General features: G+C 46.5%; 1 protein-coding gene across 2 annotated transcripts; it reads left to right on the forward strand.

Moving 5' to 3' along the window:
• Positions 1–663: 663 nt before the first annotated feature.
• Positions 664–16,360, forward strand: Elk1 (ETS transcription factor ELK1). 2 transcript variants are annotated; one of them, XM_078034913.1, is made up of 7 exons: positions 664–893; positions 4,975–5,066; positions 9,274–9,517; positions 12,168–12,611; positions 13,732–14,163; positions 14,779–14,880; positions 14,965–16,360. In XM_078034913.1, the coding sequence occupies exons 2-7, from the start codon at positions 5,053–5,055 to the stop codon at positions 15,061–15,063; spliced, it is 1,335 nt and encodes a 444-aa protein (XP_077891039.1). In that variant the 5' UTR covers positions 664–893; positions 4,975–5,052; the 3' UTR covers positions 15,064–16,360. The 2 variants fall into 2 exon arrangements, with proteins under 2 accessions (XP_077891039.1, XP_005324085.1); XM_005324028.4 differs by lacking the exon at positions 4,975–5,066 and having other exon boundaries at positions 668–893.
• Positions 16,361–16,445: the final 85 nt, after the last annotated feature.

Raw genomic sequence — 16,445 nt, forward strand, 5'->3', positions numbered from 1 at the left:
TCCACCAATAGGCACAGATCCCACCCTCCCTAGTCCAGCCCCTAATCTAGGTTAGGTCCAGCTAACCCCCCAATCAACCAAGAGCCAGGTTCCACCCTCTTATAAATCTGGACATGACTGGAGCCTGCCCTCCTAGTAGCCGTTTGATTTCTGCCACTCAACGATCCTTTGCATGTCTGGCAGCTATCCCGCCTTCCTACCTCTGCTGCGTTCTAAATACGACTTTTCTAGCCAATCGCTGCAGAGTTACCCTGCCCGCCTACGCAGAGCCAGACCCAACTCTCTCTTTGCTGGCTTCTACGCCCTTTTCTATATAAGTCCTGCTTCCGCTGAGCGGCGTGGCGTGCAGCGCCGCCTGTTCGGGTGTTTTGGCAGCTGTCTAGGAGTCTCATCCGCCAATCAGCTGAATATCAGACCCACCCACTTTAGGTTGTCTGCCATCTATCCCCTTTAGGCCAATCAACGTGAGGCTGGCTCCCATGAGTCTTGTCAATTGCCCATGATCTATCAGTCTTGAGCCAATCAGCACGAAGTACCAGCGAGGCCAAACGCGTCTTCTCCGGACTCAAACGGCAGTCTGCTGTCAGTCATTGGCCTTTCAGCCAATCACAGCATAGACTTCTGAGGCAGAGCCCGCCTCTCCAAGCAAAGAAGCTGTGCAGTAGAGCTGTGGCTCTTTGGCCAATCAGCGAGCGGCGGGACGCCTGTCTCCTCCCCCATGGGCCCACGTGAGCCGTGGGGAAAGGCAGGGGCGGCTTCTAGGTGCTGCCGCCGCCGCCGCTGCCGCCGCCACCGCCGCCGCCGCCTCAGATCCCGGGCCTGGGGGGCGGTGGGGCCGCGTATGGAGCCCCCGCCCCCCGGAGCTGCTAACAACGCCGCCGCACCACGCACAGGTGAGCCCTGGGCCTGGAGGGTGGAGGGCCCAGTCCGTGACCCCACGTATCCTTCCCGCCCCCGCGCGGAGGATGTGGCTTGGCTGGTGGCCTGCTGGTGTTCGACTCCCTACCACCAAGGCTGGTGGACTTATGTGTGGCATTGCCCCCTTATAGTGGATCTGACTGTGGCCTAGACGCCCTCTCCTGCTAGTATAATGGCTCAGTCTGCGTGCCTATGTTTCTCCCCATCCCAACTTACAGTGGACTCGTCCATGGTCTTACCCCCCCCACCCCCCACTTACTGGGAACCAGTCTGTGGCTTGTTGAACCCCCTTAATAGTAGATGGCGTCTAAGTGTATTTCTCTTAGCCTTAACTTTTCAGGGGTCCTGTCTGTGGCCCTGTTTATTCCATCTCTCCTGTCCTTATAGCAAATCAGTCCCTGGTGCCATACCCCATACACACACACCCCTCTTTCCATCTGACCTTATATTCCTGGTTCCTCCAACCCCCAGTGCATCAGTCCATGGCTTTATCCAAATCCCTAATTTTATAGTTGATCAGTCTGCATGCTTATATTCACATCTCCCTAGTTATCAGACCATTGCCCTAACTATCAGTCCATTGCTCCTCCTTTATTTGTAGACTCCAGTTATTGGGCTTCTCTCTTCTTTTTAATAGTGGATCAGTAGCCCAGTCTATTCCCTGTCCGTCTCCTTTTAATCACTGTGTGATGTCTTTTCCTTTCCTCCACTGTTGTATAGGAGTCAGTGAACTTTTCTGTTTCCTTCCTTCCCAAAAGATTAACCACGTCCCCCTCCCTTTGTAGTGAATATGTTCATTGGGTTTCCTGTAAACCCTATGTTTTCATTCACACAAACTCTCCATATCTTCCCAGTTCTTTTAATTTCTCCTTCAAGAGGGTCAGCCTGTAGATTTTTATTTCTCTTCTCATTCCTTGTGCTGGATCAGTCTGTGATCCTCCCTGTCCTTTACCTCTTAGTAGATAAGCCTGAGTACTTGTTGAACCCAGAGCTTTTTAGTGTACATTGCACTCCCTCATAGACACTGTTAACCACCAAGACATCCTTCCTCACTGTGGATACATTAGTGATATTGATGATAATGCCAATAGGAGCCTAATGTTCATTGAGTACCTGCTATGTACCAGGCAAAGTGCTTTATATTCACAAACTCATTTAATCTTCATCACTGCCCTGTGAGATAGGTACTGAGAAAACTGGAACACAGAGAGGTTATGTATCTTACTCAAAAGTATTGCAGGGGCTGTGGTTGTGGCTCAGTGGTAGAGTGCTTACCTAGCACTGGGTTCGATCCTCAGAACCACATAAAAATAAATAAAATAAAGTATGTCCATCTCCAATTAAAATATTTTTTAAAGGTGTTCCAATAAGTACTCAGGGTACAGGATGTAGTTTGAGGTTCACCTCTCATCTAATCCCATCCCACAAGAAGCCCTGCATTAGTTTCCATCTCCATGTTTTTGTTTTCACTGTTCCCTGTGCCCTCAGAGCTGTTTCTGTTTCACACCTGGTCTCAGCACCCACCCACCCCCAATACCAGCAACAGTGTGACCTTAGATAAATGACTTAACCACTTTCTCCTTGCACCTGTTTCCTTATTTCTAAAACAGGAGAGTCATTTAAAGAAAGAATACCTGTTCTGGGCATGGTGGCACATGCCTGTAATCCCAGTGGCCCAGGAGGCTGAGGCAGGAAGATTGCCAGTTCAAAAAGCCAGCCTCAGCAATTTAGGAAGGCCCTCAGCCACTTAGTAAGATCCTGTCTCAAAATAAAAAATAAAATAAAGGACTGGGGATGTGGCTCAGTGATTAAGTGACTCTAGGTTGAATCCCTAGTACAAAAAAAAGAAAGAAAGAAAGAAAGAAGCCCGGTGCACACACCTGTAATCCCACTGGCTCCGGAGACTGAGGCAAGAGGATTTCAAGTTCAAAGCCAGCCTCATCAACAGTAAGGTGCTAAGCAATTCAGTGAAATCTGTCTCTAAATAAAATAAAAATAGGGCTGGGGGTGTGGCTCGGTTGTTGAATGCCTCTGGGTTCCATCCCTGGCTCCCCCCCAAAAAAAAGAATACCTGTGAGTTACTAAAACAAGTCACCTCTTCAGCTTTGCCCCCATCACCTCCCTGTCCTGTAACTGCACCAGCCATGTATGCTTCCCCGTCACTGTTCCTTAAACCAGCAGGAACAATCAGCCTCAGGACCTTTGCATTGGCTGTTCTTTCTGCCCCAACACATTTGCATCCAGGGTGCTGTTCTGTTGCCAACCCCGAAAGAATGTGTTCACCACACTGTGGTGCAGGGAACATACTATGTAAAGACACACGTATGATATTTCCACGAATATCAGTTGATTTGTGAATAAGGCAAATGTTATTTTATCAAAAGCATGTGTTCACAGAAGTGTATGTAATATGCTTTATAAAGGCACAGATAGAAAAGATGTTTCTAAGAGACTTCATTTCATTGCATCTGGGTAGTGTTATTTCAGTAAAGCATGTGTTTGTCACACTGTGGTGCTTGAAATACACTATATAAAGGCACACATATAAAAAATGTTTCTAAGCATGCTGTTTATGTAAAAATAAAGTGAACATCTCCCTGACCATCTGATCCTTCACACCCAGCAGGACTGTGGCCCCTGCCCTGCTTTGTTTGTCCCTTTGCCCTCTATCACTGTCTGACATACTGCAGTTTGTATATTGTCTGTCTATCCTCATTAGAATGGGAGTCCCGTGAGGACTTAGAGGTTTTATTTGCTTATTCACTACTCTGTCTTCCACACCTAAAAAATGTACCTGGTATACAGTAGGTACTCAAGATAGATTTGTTACGTGAATAAATAGGGAAATATTATCATTCAGACATCAGCATGTGGAGCAGATGGAGAAGAAAGGATATGTAGCTAATTAAGATGTTAGTTAAAGCCAGGGAACCAGGCATGGTAGTGCAAGCCTATAATCCCAGCTACACGCTTGTAATCTCAGTAATTTGGGAGGTCGAGGCAAGAGGATCACAAAGTCAAGGTCAGCCTGGACGACTTAGTAAGACCATGTCTCAAAACAAAATTCTTAAAAAGGGCTGGGAATATAGCTCATTGGGAGACTGAGGATATAGCTCAGTGATAGTGTGTTTGCCTAACATGTGCAAGGCCCTGGGTTCAATCTCCAATCCACACATACACAAACACACACACACACACACACACACACTAAAGTTGGGGACTGTTCAAATATTTACTCAGCACCTGGTACTGAATACCAGGCATTCTTCCAAGTGCTTGAGATGTGGGGGAAACAAAATAGGCAGAAATTCCTGCCTTTTTTGAACATTTATTATTAAAAGAGAGGGAGCCAGATTATATAAACAAAATAAGTAAAAATGAGATAGTATGTTAAACAGGTGCTAAGTAGAAAAGTTATGGCAGATAGGAATAGAGTATTGAAATGGTTGAAATCTTTGGCACAGGGCAAGGCCACACTTGGAAAGATAAATGTTGAATTGAGGCCTGAAAGAAATTAGAGAGAGAACCATATCAGGGAAATTAGGGAAAAGCCATTGCAAAAGCTCTGAGGTGGAATTTTGCCTGCCATATAGAAAGAACATCAAGGAAGCCATTATGGCTGTAGAAGAGTGGGGGGAGGAATAGAAGCTGAAGTCACAGAGGTGAGGGCAGCCAGATGGTCTGTGGAGGTATAGGCCACGTTGATATGTAGGATTGGGTGGGGGGAGGCGGGGAGATGCTGACACACTAATGATTTACATTTTTGAGTGTCTGCCATGTACCAGAAACATATTTTTAAGCCCTTCATGCATATTAACATTTAACCCGCATAAAAGCCCTTGAGGTAGATGATTTTTTTAAATATTTAACTCTGAGTAAAATATCCCCATTTTATAGATGAGCAACCAGGTACAGAGAGGCTGAGTGCTTGCTCAAAGCCACACGGACAGAACAGGGCAGAGGAACATGAGACTGTTCTCCAAAGAGGAGATTTGCAAGAGTAGCCAGGTTATTTGATGTATTGGTTCATTTAGAAGAATGAATTCTGCCTGGTAGGTCCTGGAACATGATGATTGTGTCATGAAGAGTTCATCAGTGGAAGGAATGGCTCCCCTGGCAGGGAGAACAGCATGAATGTATTTTCAGAGGTGAGAACGCTCCTGAGAACTGTGGCCACCTTGGAGCCTTTGTACACACTGTCCCTCTGTTGCAAGTACCTTTCCTACAGATGTCAGCATGGCTTGCTACCTCCCTTCCTCAAGGAAGCCCTCCCTGCTCACTCTATGTAGGACAGCATCCTTGTTACCCTCTAGGATCCTACCCTTCTGTGTTTCTCTTCAGGGGAAGTGAGGGTGAAGGGTGGCTAGAGTTGCTTGCTGGAGCCAGTCCACCTGGGTTTGAATCCAGGCTCTGCCACATTCCAGCTGTTCGACTTGGGGCAATTTGCTTATCTTCTCTGTACCTCTATTGCCTCATCTGGAAAATGGAGGAAATAATAATATCTACCCTTTAGTGTTTTGAAGACTAAATAAGTCAAATGATCAAAACAGTGCATTGCACAGTAAGGGCAGTATGACTGGTTTGCATTTTTAAATTAGTATTTATAGCACACACATAGGTGTCTAATGGGCTTCTGAAACTCCAAAACGAGACTTCTGCTCTTCCCTCAAAACTTATCTCACTGGGTGTGGTGGTACACTCCTGTAATCCCAGTGGCTTTGGAGGCTGAGGCAGGAGGATCTCATGTTCAAAGCCAGCCTCAGCAACGGTGAGGTCCTGAGCAGCTTAGCAAGACCCTGTCTCTAAATAAAATATTTAAAAAGGGCTGGGGATGTGACTCAATGATTAGGCACCACAGTACCAAAAAAAGAAAAATATTACCCCCCCCACATAGTGCTCCCATCTTAGTTGATTATGATGCTATCCTCCCTGGTGATCAGGTCACAAACCAAGAGTCACCCTTGACTCCTCTCTCTCTCTCACCCCCACCCCCATCCTATGCTACTTGTCAGCACATCTGTTTGCTGTCTTCAGATTTTAGCCAGAACCCTGCCACTTCTCAGCACTTCGACTGCCACCACCATTGTCTCTGCTTGGACTATTGCAGTAGCCCCTTTACTCATGGTCTATTGTCTTCAAAACAGCAAGAGAGATCCTGTTAAAATCCAAGTCACAGCCTGTCAACACTTCTATTCAACCCTCTCCTGGCTCCTGTCTCACCCAGAAACCAAGTCCTGACAGTGCCCAAAAAAGCCTCACTCAGTCTGGCCCCCAGCACCCTTCTGTTCTCATTTCATACTGCCTCTCTTGACCTCATGCCCTTCCACTGAACTGGCTTCATTTCTCTCTAGCCTGTCCTGCACTCCAGTTTCAGAGTCTTCCACCCTGGTTGCTCCCATTTATATACAAGCCCCACTCTTTTACCTCCTTTGTGTCTTTGCTCAGGTGCCAGCCACCTCCTCAGTGCCCTGTCCTCTCTGACTGTCCTTGGAAAAAATAACAGCTCCTTTCCTGCCTGATGTTTTCCACCATAGCCCTTATCACCATATACCATTCTATACTTATTTGCCTTATTTCTTCTTTTGTCTGCCCCACTAAAATGTGAATCCCACTGGAGCTGACATCCATGGCCCATAGTAGGCACTCAGTATATGCTTACTAAATGAATGAGATGAAGAAAAGTAAACCCATCTGGGTAAGGCAGATTACTAGAACTCCTGGTTGTTTTGCAGTGCTGGGGAGGGAACCCAGGGCCTCACACATACGAGGTAAGTGCTCCATCACTGAGCTGCAACCCCAGCCCTACTAGAAATCTTATTAGGGGTTGGGTGGGAGAAGTGATAATAAGCAAACCTTAGTCCTGCGTGCTGTTAAGACTGTCAGATTTCACTTAGCTGCTATAGGTTCTGCCGCAGCACAGAGGAACTGGCACAATTGCCTCTCTTCACCACCAGGGGGCACCCTGAACTTTTTGGGCTTCTGAAACAAGCAGCCTTCAAGATAAACTCAGTGAGGTCTCTAATCTGGCACTTAGGCCTTTGTGACACTTGCCTAAGACTTTGTGAACTGAATGAACATTGTATATTTTGTTTCAGATTAAAGAATGAAGCTGTAAATAATAGATGGAGGCTCTTTGAAACCTTCCAATTTAGGTTTATTCTTAATCCAACCATCCCAGGCAGTTGGACCGTTGAATGATTAAAGTTCATTCCCTTGGAAAACAGGAGGCTCGTGTTTATTTTCAATTTTTTGTCAGGAAAGAGCAGTGATGGAGTGACAGGGAGGAGCCTGTTGTCTGAGGGACATACTGAGAAGTAGTAGTCAGTGTGAGGGGAAGTTTAGCCTGATGGTTAAAAGCTTAGATCACTGGAACCCAACTGCCTGGGTCCAAATGGCTGACTCTGCCACTTACAGCTGGGTGGCCTGTGGAAGTCACGTAGACATCTTGTGCCTCAGTTGCCTCATCTATAAATTAGCGATAATCAGGATAGCTACTTTCCAGTGTTGTGATGAGGGATCAATGAGTCAATACGTATAAAAATAACAATATAGGTCTACATTCCCTTATGCAAAACCCCTGGGGCCAGGTGTATTTCAGAACTGCGAATTTTTCAGATTTGAGAAAGGTAACATGGTGCACATATGATATGTTACATAACACCCTCAGCAAGCTCTGTCATCAGCTGCGTTCATATTTCTGCAGCAGAATGTATGAACATTCACACTGAGTAAGGATTGATAAAGACCAGAAAGGGCCTTGTTTTTTTTTAAATCAGGTTTTGCTGTCAAAAGACTTACAAAGAAGCTTTCTGTTTTTAGAGCTTTTTGAATTGAAGATAGTGGATAAGGAATTATGAATAAATAAGAAACAAATATTTAGCAATTGGCATACCCCAAGCATATTATATTTAATCCACACAATAGTTAATAATTACTCCTATTTTAGGGGTTGGCATGTCATTATCCCTATTTGATCAGTGAGAAAATTTGAAGTACAAAAAAGTTACAGAATAGGCCAAAGGTCACACAGCTAATAAGTTGCAGACCCAGCATCTGGACCCTGACTAGTCTGGCTGGAGCCTGGGTGATTGTCCAGTAGGCCACATTGCCTGTCTGTTAGAGCAGTGCCTGGCATGTACTAAGCAGTCAGTCAAAGTTAGTTACTGCTATAATCAAGAAGGAGAACTGCTGGTGGTAGATTGTGTGTTTATCATGCACAGGACCCTGGAATCATTCCCCAGTACCAACAAAAACAGAAAATATACAAGAATAGTCAGAAGACTAGGGGATAAAACAACAGAGGAGAGTGGGCATTCAGTTTCAGGATGTCTTCATAAAGGAAAATACCTTTACGCTAAGACTTTAAAAATGAGGAAGACTGCTAAGCAGAGGAAGGGATCCCCACATGCATGAACAGTATTTGTAGGGACTGGTAAAAGGTACCTCCTGAAAAGCTTGACATCTATGTGGTAGAAAGTACAGATGTTGGGGGTCAAGTGAGGGGGATTGTACTGGTTTTCTAGTCCTACTGTAAACTTAGCTACTTAAAACAGTGTATTTATTATCTCAAGTTCTGTAGGTCAGAAATTTAATACTGGTCTCACCAGGCTAAAATCAAGGTGTGAGTAGGACTGTGGTCCGTTCTGGAGGCAATAGGAGAGAGAATTATTTCCTATTCATTCAGGTTGTTTGCAGAATTCTATTCCTCAAGTTGTAAGAATGGAAGTCCCCGTTTCCTTACTGGCTGTCAGCTAAGGGCTGTTTCAGCTTTAAGAGGCTGGCTGCCCACATTCCTTGGCTGGGAGCACCCTTCCTCCATTTTCAGAGTCAAAATGGCAGGTTGAATCCCACTCACACTTGAGATCTCTCCATCCCAAGAGATGGCATCCCATTTCTGAGTTCTCTTTCTGCTTCCTTCTACTCATATAATTAAATTGAGCTCATTCAAATAAACCATAATAATCTCCCTATCTTAAGATCTCTAACTTTGATTTCATATCAGAGTTCCTTTTTGCTATATAGCATAACATACAGCTTCCAGGGATTCAGATGTGGACATCTTTGGGGCCCAAGTGGCATTTTTCTGCCAAACATGGTCTTCCTTCTGACCCCCAAAGGTTTGCATTTATCCTATGTATAAAATTTATACCATTTATACCATCCTCCAAAATTCTCATTCTGTTACAGGAGGCTTCCAAAGGTAGACTGGGGAGCTTAGACATTTGAGGATATTTAGGGAAGGGTGATGGGGTTTGGGGACAGGTAGAGACAAGACAATAAGGAAGGAATTCTCTTCCTGTCCTGTACCCCCTTCTCTGTCTACAGCCTCTCAGCTCTGAGCTATTTGTCCTCCAGGTACCTCTGGGATGGCGTGAGCGCTTCCCCAGCGATGGACCCATCTGTGACGCTGTGGCAGTTTCTGCTGCAGCTTTTGAGAGAGCAAGGCAATGGCCACATCATCTCCTGGACTTCACGGGATGGTGGTGAGTTCAAGCTGGTGGACGCAGAGGAGGTGGCCCGGCTGTGGGGGCTGCGCAAGAACAAGACCAACATGAATTATGACAAGCTCAGCCGGGCCTTGCGGTATTACTATGACAAGGTATGCACTATGAGACCAGGGCAGGGACCCACTAAAATTTATAACAAATTTAATTTTCTTGTATCAGTTGCTATAGCAGTAACTTTGAAAACAATATTAAAATATCATTTCTCATCCCCTCCTCTTGTATCCTCAGACTAAGGCTAGGCCCCCGAACATTTATCTCAGTTATTTTTTTTTTCGTGTCTTACTACTTTGCCTAAAACTTTTTTTTTTTTTTTTAGAGAGAGAATTTTTAATATTTATTTGTTTTAGTTTTTGGCGGACACAACATCTTTGTTTGTATGTGGTGCTGAGGATTGAACCCGGGGCCGCACGCACACCAGGCGAGCGCGCTACCGCTTGAGCCACATCCCCAGCCCCTGCCTAAAACTTTTATAGCAATATCAGTACTGACTCCTCCTCGCCCTACTCTCTTGAGATCCCCAACGCAAAACTGTCCCACCATGCCCTGCCTGACATTTTGTTTTTGTGCCTTGTTCTTATTGCCCAAACTGGGAAAACACAATTATGACCAGTCCTTATTATGTCATTGAAACTCCTGGACCAGTGCTGGGCTTCCTTAGTTATTTCATAATCTTCTCTTACTCCAGAATATATCATAATCTTATTCCTAGAATCAAAATTATCCTGACAGGCTGGGCATAGTGGCATATGCCTGTAATCCTAGCTACATGGGAGGATAAGGCAAGAGGATCAGAAGTTCAAGGCCAGCCTGGGAGAATGAGTGGTACCGTTTCTCAATTTCTTTTTTAGTTGTAATTGGACACAGTACCTTTATTTTTATTTATTTATTTTTATGTGGTGCTGAGGATCGAACCCAGCACCTCGCATATGCTAGGCGAGTGCTCTACCACTGAGCCACAACCCCAATCCCTCTCTGGAAATTTTAAAAATAAAGGGGAAAGGTGGGCTGGGGATATAGTTTGGAGGTAGAGTGCCCCTGGGTTCAATCCCCAATACTGGGGAAAAAAACACACTGAAAGTATTACACTAACCTTTCTTCATTCTGTGGAACTCCCAATATATTTTAATTTTGTCAGTTATTTTTCTTTCTTCTCTATTCCTTTATCTAAAACCTCCAGAACAACAGGTATAATGTCAGCTCCACACTCCATACGCTTAGATTCCCAGAGCAGCGTTGATACACCCCAAAATTTGTCTCAGTTTTTACATTCTATTATCCTATTTCTATAGCTACATTTTTAAGTTTTCCTCATCTGGTGTTCTCAGGCGCCAAGACCAGTGCTGGATTTCCCCTCCTCACAATATTTGTACTAGTTATTTCATCTTAATTCCATACATAAGTGAAACTTTCAAAAGAATATTAATAAAATCCCTTTTCCTTTCTCTCCTGAGAAATACAGCCCCACCCTGTTAAATACCTGAGTAACATTAAGACCTCCCCAGAAAGCACTAGTTCATCCAAATTCCGTGTGCTCCCCACAACAGCTGTAGACCTGGGCTTCACACCCTTAATAATTTTTGGCATTTCTTCCATTTTATATCGTATTCCTCTTGCTCAAACTTTCAAAACAATATTAAGAGACTACCTCATTCTATTCCATTTCTGAGACCACCAGAACATCCCTGAGACATTCCAGACCAGATATGTCCTGAAATACCCCCAAACATGCTTAGAGACCTATCCCAGTCAGCCTTGAGAACTTCCTCCCAGTATTTATACCAATATCTCAATGTTCTCATCTAATTGCTTATCAGTTACTTCATTTTCTTATTCTTTAGCTTAAATCCCCATCGCAGAATTCATAATGAGGCTTCACCCTATCCTCTGTAGTGACCTTGTCCTGTTCCTTATCTGTTGTCTATAGCTCTTTTTTTATACCTTTATTTTCTTTATTTATTTTTATGTGGTGCTAAGGATCGAACCCAGAGCCTCACACATGCTAGGCAAGTGCTGTACCACTGAGCCACATTTATGTCAGTAGTCAGTTTCATGTCTTATTGCACAAGCAAGTTTCAAAAACTGTGTCCTGGCAGATAGCCCCAATACCCAACCCTATTATCCAGTGGTTCTTGGAGCCAGGAGGAACACATGGTTCTCATCTTTTCCCCTAAGTGAATCCCACTGTGAAATGGAGCCAGTGGGGGTAGGGGAGTTGGACAGGTAGAGAAGAAGAGTGACAGGGAGACTTGGAGGAAGAGGGATGGAAGGAGAATAAAGAAAGAATTGTGGAAGGGAAAATTGAAAAGGAGGAGAATCTGGGGAAGGATCCAGAGAGGGAAATCTGGGAAAGAATAACAAAGGAAGAAGCCCACATATTGAGGCAGGGATGAGCAAATTGGGAACAAGTGTGACAACCAGCTGTGGTGGTACACACATGCCTGTAATCCCAGCAATTCAAGAGGCTGAGGCAGAAGGATCACAAGTTTGAGGCCAGCCTCAGCAGTTTATCAAGATCCCTAGCAACTTATTGAGAGCCTGTCTCAAAAGAAAAAAATAAATAAAGGACCAGCCATGTAGCTCAGTGACAAACACCCCTGGATTCAATACCCAGTACCAAAAAAAAAAAAAAAAATAGGAGCAAGTGAGGAGGAGGATGCCAAGAGAAGAGTAACATCTCCCACACCTTCCCTGCACCCTAACCCTTTTTTCTAAAGTCCTCGGTTCTATCTCCTCCCTTCCCAGAATATCATCCGCAAAGTGAGTGGCCAGAAGTTTGTCTACAAGTTTGTGTCCTACCCCGAGGTTGCAAGGTGCTCCACAGAGGACTGCCTACCCCAGGCCGAGGTATCTGTAGCCTCTGCCGTGGCAAATGTGGCCCCTGCTGCTGTACATGCTGCCCCCGGGGACACTGCCTCTGGAAAGCCAGGCACACCCAAGGGTGCAGGAATAGCAGGCCCAGGCGGTCTGGCACGCAGCAGCCGGAATGAGTACATGCGCTCCGGCCTCTACTCCACCTTCACCATCCAGTCCCTGCAGCCACAGCCACCCCCTCATCCTCGGCCAGCCTCGGTGCTTCCCAACACCACCCCTGCAGGAGCAGCAGCACCTCCCCCAGGGAGCAGGAGCACCAGTCCAAACCCCTTGGAGGCTTGTCTGGATGCAGAAGAGGCTGGCCTGCCTCTGCAGGTAAGTCCTGGAATATGGAAATGAAGTAAGGGCCAGGGAGACAAAGAGGATGGATGCACAGGTCTGAAATGAGAGGCAGGGCTGGTAGTGGAAGAGACATAGAAGTCCTGTTAAAGGGCATAATGGTGGAAGGAGTGACACAGAAGTGCTCTGGAGAAAAAGATGGGGAGAAGAGCTGTACAGATCCTAAAAAGGGAAGGGGAGAACAAGTGTGCAATAATTAGTTACCCAACATGTTGTAGGTGCCCAGTTGTATCATTGGTTTAGTGCACTGCTTCCCCGCCTTTAGTGCTCACCTGGATGACTTATTAAGCCACAGATCCACAATGGTCAACACCCAGAATTTCTGATTGATGTGGGCCTGGGGAGAGGTCCTGGAATTTTCTCTTTTTCTTTAATTTGTTTTATTTTTTGGTACTAGGGATTGACCCTAGGGACGCTCTACCACTGAGCTACATCCCCAGTGCCATTTTTATGTTTTTTTTTAAATTTTGAGACGGAGTCTCAAATAAGTTGGTGAGAGTCTTACTGAGTAGCTGAGACTAGCAGCTAACTTGCCATCCTCCTGCCTCAGCCTCCTGAGCTGTTGGTATTACTGGCATGTGCCATGTGTTCATCTAAAATTTGCATTTTAATGAATTTCCAAATGAGGAAGATGCTGCTACTCTGAAAAATAATTTTTTCTAACCATTGTTCTCCTAAATGAGGGTGGTATCCTCTTGAGTCTTACCCACATCAGGTTGTCTCACCTTGAGTCCTCTGCCCCACTTCCATGAAGAAATCCCATGGCCAGGCGCTGTGGCGCATGTCTGTAATCCCAGTGGCTCAGGAGGCTGAATCGCAAGTTCAAAGTGCTGTTGCTGAGGCACTAAGCAATTCAGACCTTGTCTCTAAATAAAATACAAAATAGGGCTGGGGATGTGACTCAGTGGTTAAGCATTCCTAAGTTCAATCCCCAGTAACAAAAAAAAGAAGTCCCATGACCTGTTAGAGAACCTACTATGATGTGCCTCCTTTACCAAATCTTGATTCCCAGGATACTCAATGGGTGGTCCACCGGAGAAGGGTTATCTACCCCAACAACCCTTCCGCATGCACTTTGTGCTCATTCCTCTCCCAGGTCATCCTGACTCCGCCTGAGGCCCCAAACATGAAATCGGAAGAACTGAATGTGGAGCCAGGTTTGGGCCGGTCACTGCCCCCAGAGGTGAAAGTGGAAGGGCCCAAGGAAGACTTGGGAGCTGCAGGGGAGGTGGGGTTTGTGCCAGAAGCTGCCAAGGCTGGTCCCGAAGTCCCTCCTGCAGAGGGCATGCCAGCCCGGATGCCCGCTGTTGTTATGGAAACTACAGCACAGGTGGGTGGCCTTGCGGCCTCCACCACTGAAATCACCCAGCCACAAAAAGGCCGGAAGCCCCGGGACCTGGAGCTTCCACTCAGCCCAAGCCTGCTGGGTGGACCAGGACCCGAACGGACTCCAGGATCAGGAACTGGCTCTGGTGTGCAGGCACCAGGGCCAGCACTAACGCCATCCCTGCTACCTACGCATACGTTGGTGAGTGTCTGCAGGGGCAGGGATGGCAGCCAGGATGGATGGGATTGGCTTGTGGCACGTGATTGACAGGAAATAGAGGAAAGTAAAGGAGGATGTCTTGGAAGAGGGTCAGGCCTTCCTGTGTAATTGGCTGTGCTGAGGCAAGGGCTGGAGGAATAGAGCTTGATCAAAGAAAGGCAGTTCTGGGGACTTTGTGGGTGGGACTGAGGAGCCCAGAGTCTGTAGGATTTCAGAGTGGGGCTTTTTGCTTGTTGAGTTTACTTATTGAATTTGCTTATTGAGTTTCCTGTGATGGGAAGTAAGAGTGGGAAGGTGGACTGTTGGGATGATGACTCTGAGGTTTGACAGCAGCATGTATAGTCTGGTGGATGGTCTTGCCTAGTGAATTCTCAGCAATTGGAGGTGTGCTCTCAGGAGTTGGGAAAGGGTAGATGTGTGAGAGTTGAAGAGATGTCATGGATGTGACCTCAGTAGTTGTATTCTAGGTCTGAACTTTTGAGGAGGGGCCATGAAAGTCTGAGTAGGAAATATATGGTGGGGCTGAGACCAGGTTCCTTCCATTTTCCCTCACCTACCTTCTACTCACTTGAGCTCTGACCATTCCTTTCCCTGCAGACCCCGGTGCTGCTGACGCCCAGCTCGCTGCCCCCCAGCATTCACTTCTGGAGCACCCTGAGTCCTATCGCACCCCGAAGCCCAGCCAAGCTCTCCTTCCAGGTAGAACACCCTCCCCCATCTTGGAGAGGGTAAGAGATGCTAGAATGGCCCCTGTTCATGACCTCTCCCTATTTCTGCTCCCAGTTTCCGTCCAGTGGCAGCGCCCAGGTGCACATCCCTTCCATCAGCGTGGATGGCCTCTCGACCCCCGTGGTGCTCTCCCCAGGGCCCCAGAAGCCATGACTACCGCCACCACCAACCCTTTCTGGGGTCACTCCATCTGTGACCCTGAACTTCTCTCCAGCCAGCCATCTCAAGGAGAAACATAGTTCACTGACAGACTCAAGCTCTGGTTGTGGTGGGGTGGGGAATTCCTGGGAAGAAGGATCTCTCACTAACTCCTTCACCGAAAACCTACAACTTCTGTCTTCTTCGTCAGTCCCCCAGTGGCCGCCCTTACACGTCTCCTACTTCAGTGGTAGGGGCGGTTTATTTATTTATTTTTTGAAGGCCACTGGGAGGAGCCTGGCCCAACCCTTTTAGGGGGGTGGTTAAGACATCTCCCCCATCTCCCCCATCTCCCTACTTTTTTCCCTAAGACAAGACAATCGGGGTCTGGCTTGAGAAGGACCTTTCTTTATTTATTTCTCAGCCTGCCCTTGGGGAGATGAGGGAGCCCTGTCTCCATTTTGGGGTGTGGGTAGAAGAGCTAGTTTGCTTTGTTTTATTATTCCTGGCCATCCCAAGGGTTCAGGAAGAATTTATCCGCTTTAATGGTTTAGGAGTCTTGACCAAGAAAGGATCACACCCTGGAAAGAGGAATTTCCACCTCCCCAACCTTTCTCTCAGACAGCTTGTCCTTTACTCGACCAACATTGTGGCCAGGGAGGAACACCCTTTTGTTGTTCTCTCCCCTGAGAAGCCATTCCTTTGTCTGCCAAACTCCCTGGGGTCCTGCCTGTTACCTCCCAATGGAGGGTTTTTTTCGGGGGTGGTCCCCGTCTGGGGGACCCCTCCAACCAGTACTCCAAGTTTCCCTGTCTTTCACCCCCTGCCATTTTGATAGTATAATCTATTTTTAAATGGGGCTTTTCAATAGGGGAGAGGGAGGCATCTCTTCCTATATCTGATGGGGTGGGTGGGTGGGAAGGAAGGGATTTGGGGGTGATCTTCATGCTGCCCCCAAGTGTTTATTTTTGATACCAAACGTATTTTCAGCTCCCTCCCTCCCAGCCCCCCAATTTCCTGCGGGCGGGTACAAAGGACCCTTTAAGTGTCCCTGGAGTTGGGAGGGAGGAACAGGGGACATAAAGCCTGTCTTGTCTCAATTCCAGGCTGGAGAGGGTGGGTTCAAAAGACACCTGAGCTCATCTCCTCTCAGCACCAGCCCAACCCAGGCCTGGGGATCTGGAGGTTGGTGATTCGGGGACGGTGCTACACTCGTCTCCTCTGTTTGTTTTACTTCCCCAAAATGGACCTTTTTTTCTAAGAGTCCCAGAGAATGGGGAATTGTTCCTGTAAATATATATTTTTAAAGGTGTTGCTGGAGGCTGCTGGCATTTTTTTTCTCCAATTATCTTTGGGACAAGCTGAGTGTGACAAGCACGACTTTGTGTGAAGGGCAA

Source organism: Ictidomys tridecemlineatus, chromosome X (genome assembly GCF_052094955.1).
Source record: "Ictidomys tridecemlineatus isolate mIctTri1 chromosome X, mIctTri1.hap1, whole genome shotgun sequence".
NCBI lineage: Eukaryota > Metazoa > Chordata > Mammalia > Rodentia > Sciuridae > Ictidomys > Ictidomys tridecemlineatus.

What these genes read in the sequence shown, in the direction of transcription:
- Elk1 (XM_078034913.1), top strand. An exon ending in TGCGGTATTACTATGACAAG is followed by an intron (nt 9,518 to 12,167) that starts GTATGCACTATG and finishes CTCCCTTCCCAG; the next exon opens with AATATCATCCGCAAAGTGAG. An exon ending in CAGCCAAGCTCTCCTTCCAG is followed by an intron (nt 14,881 to 14,964) that starts GTAGAACACCCT and finishes TTCTGCTCCCAG; the next exon opens with TTTCCGTCCAGTGGCAGCGC.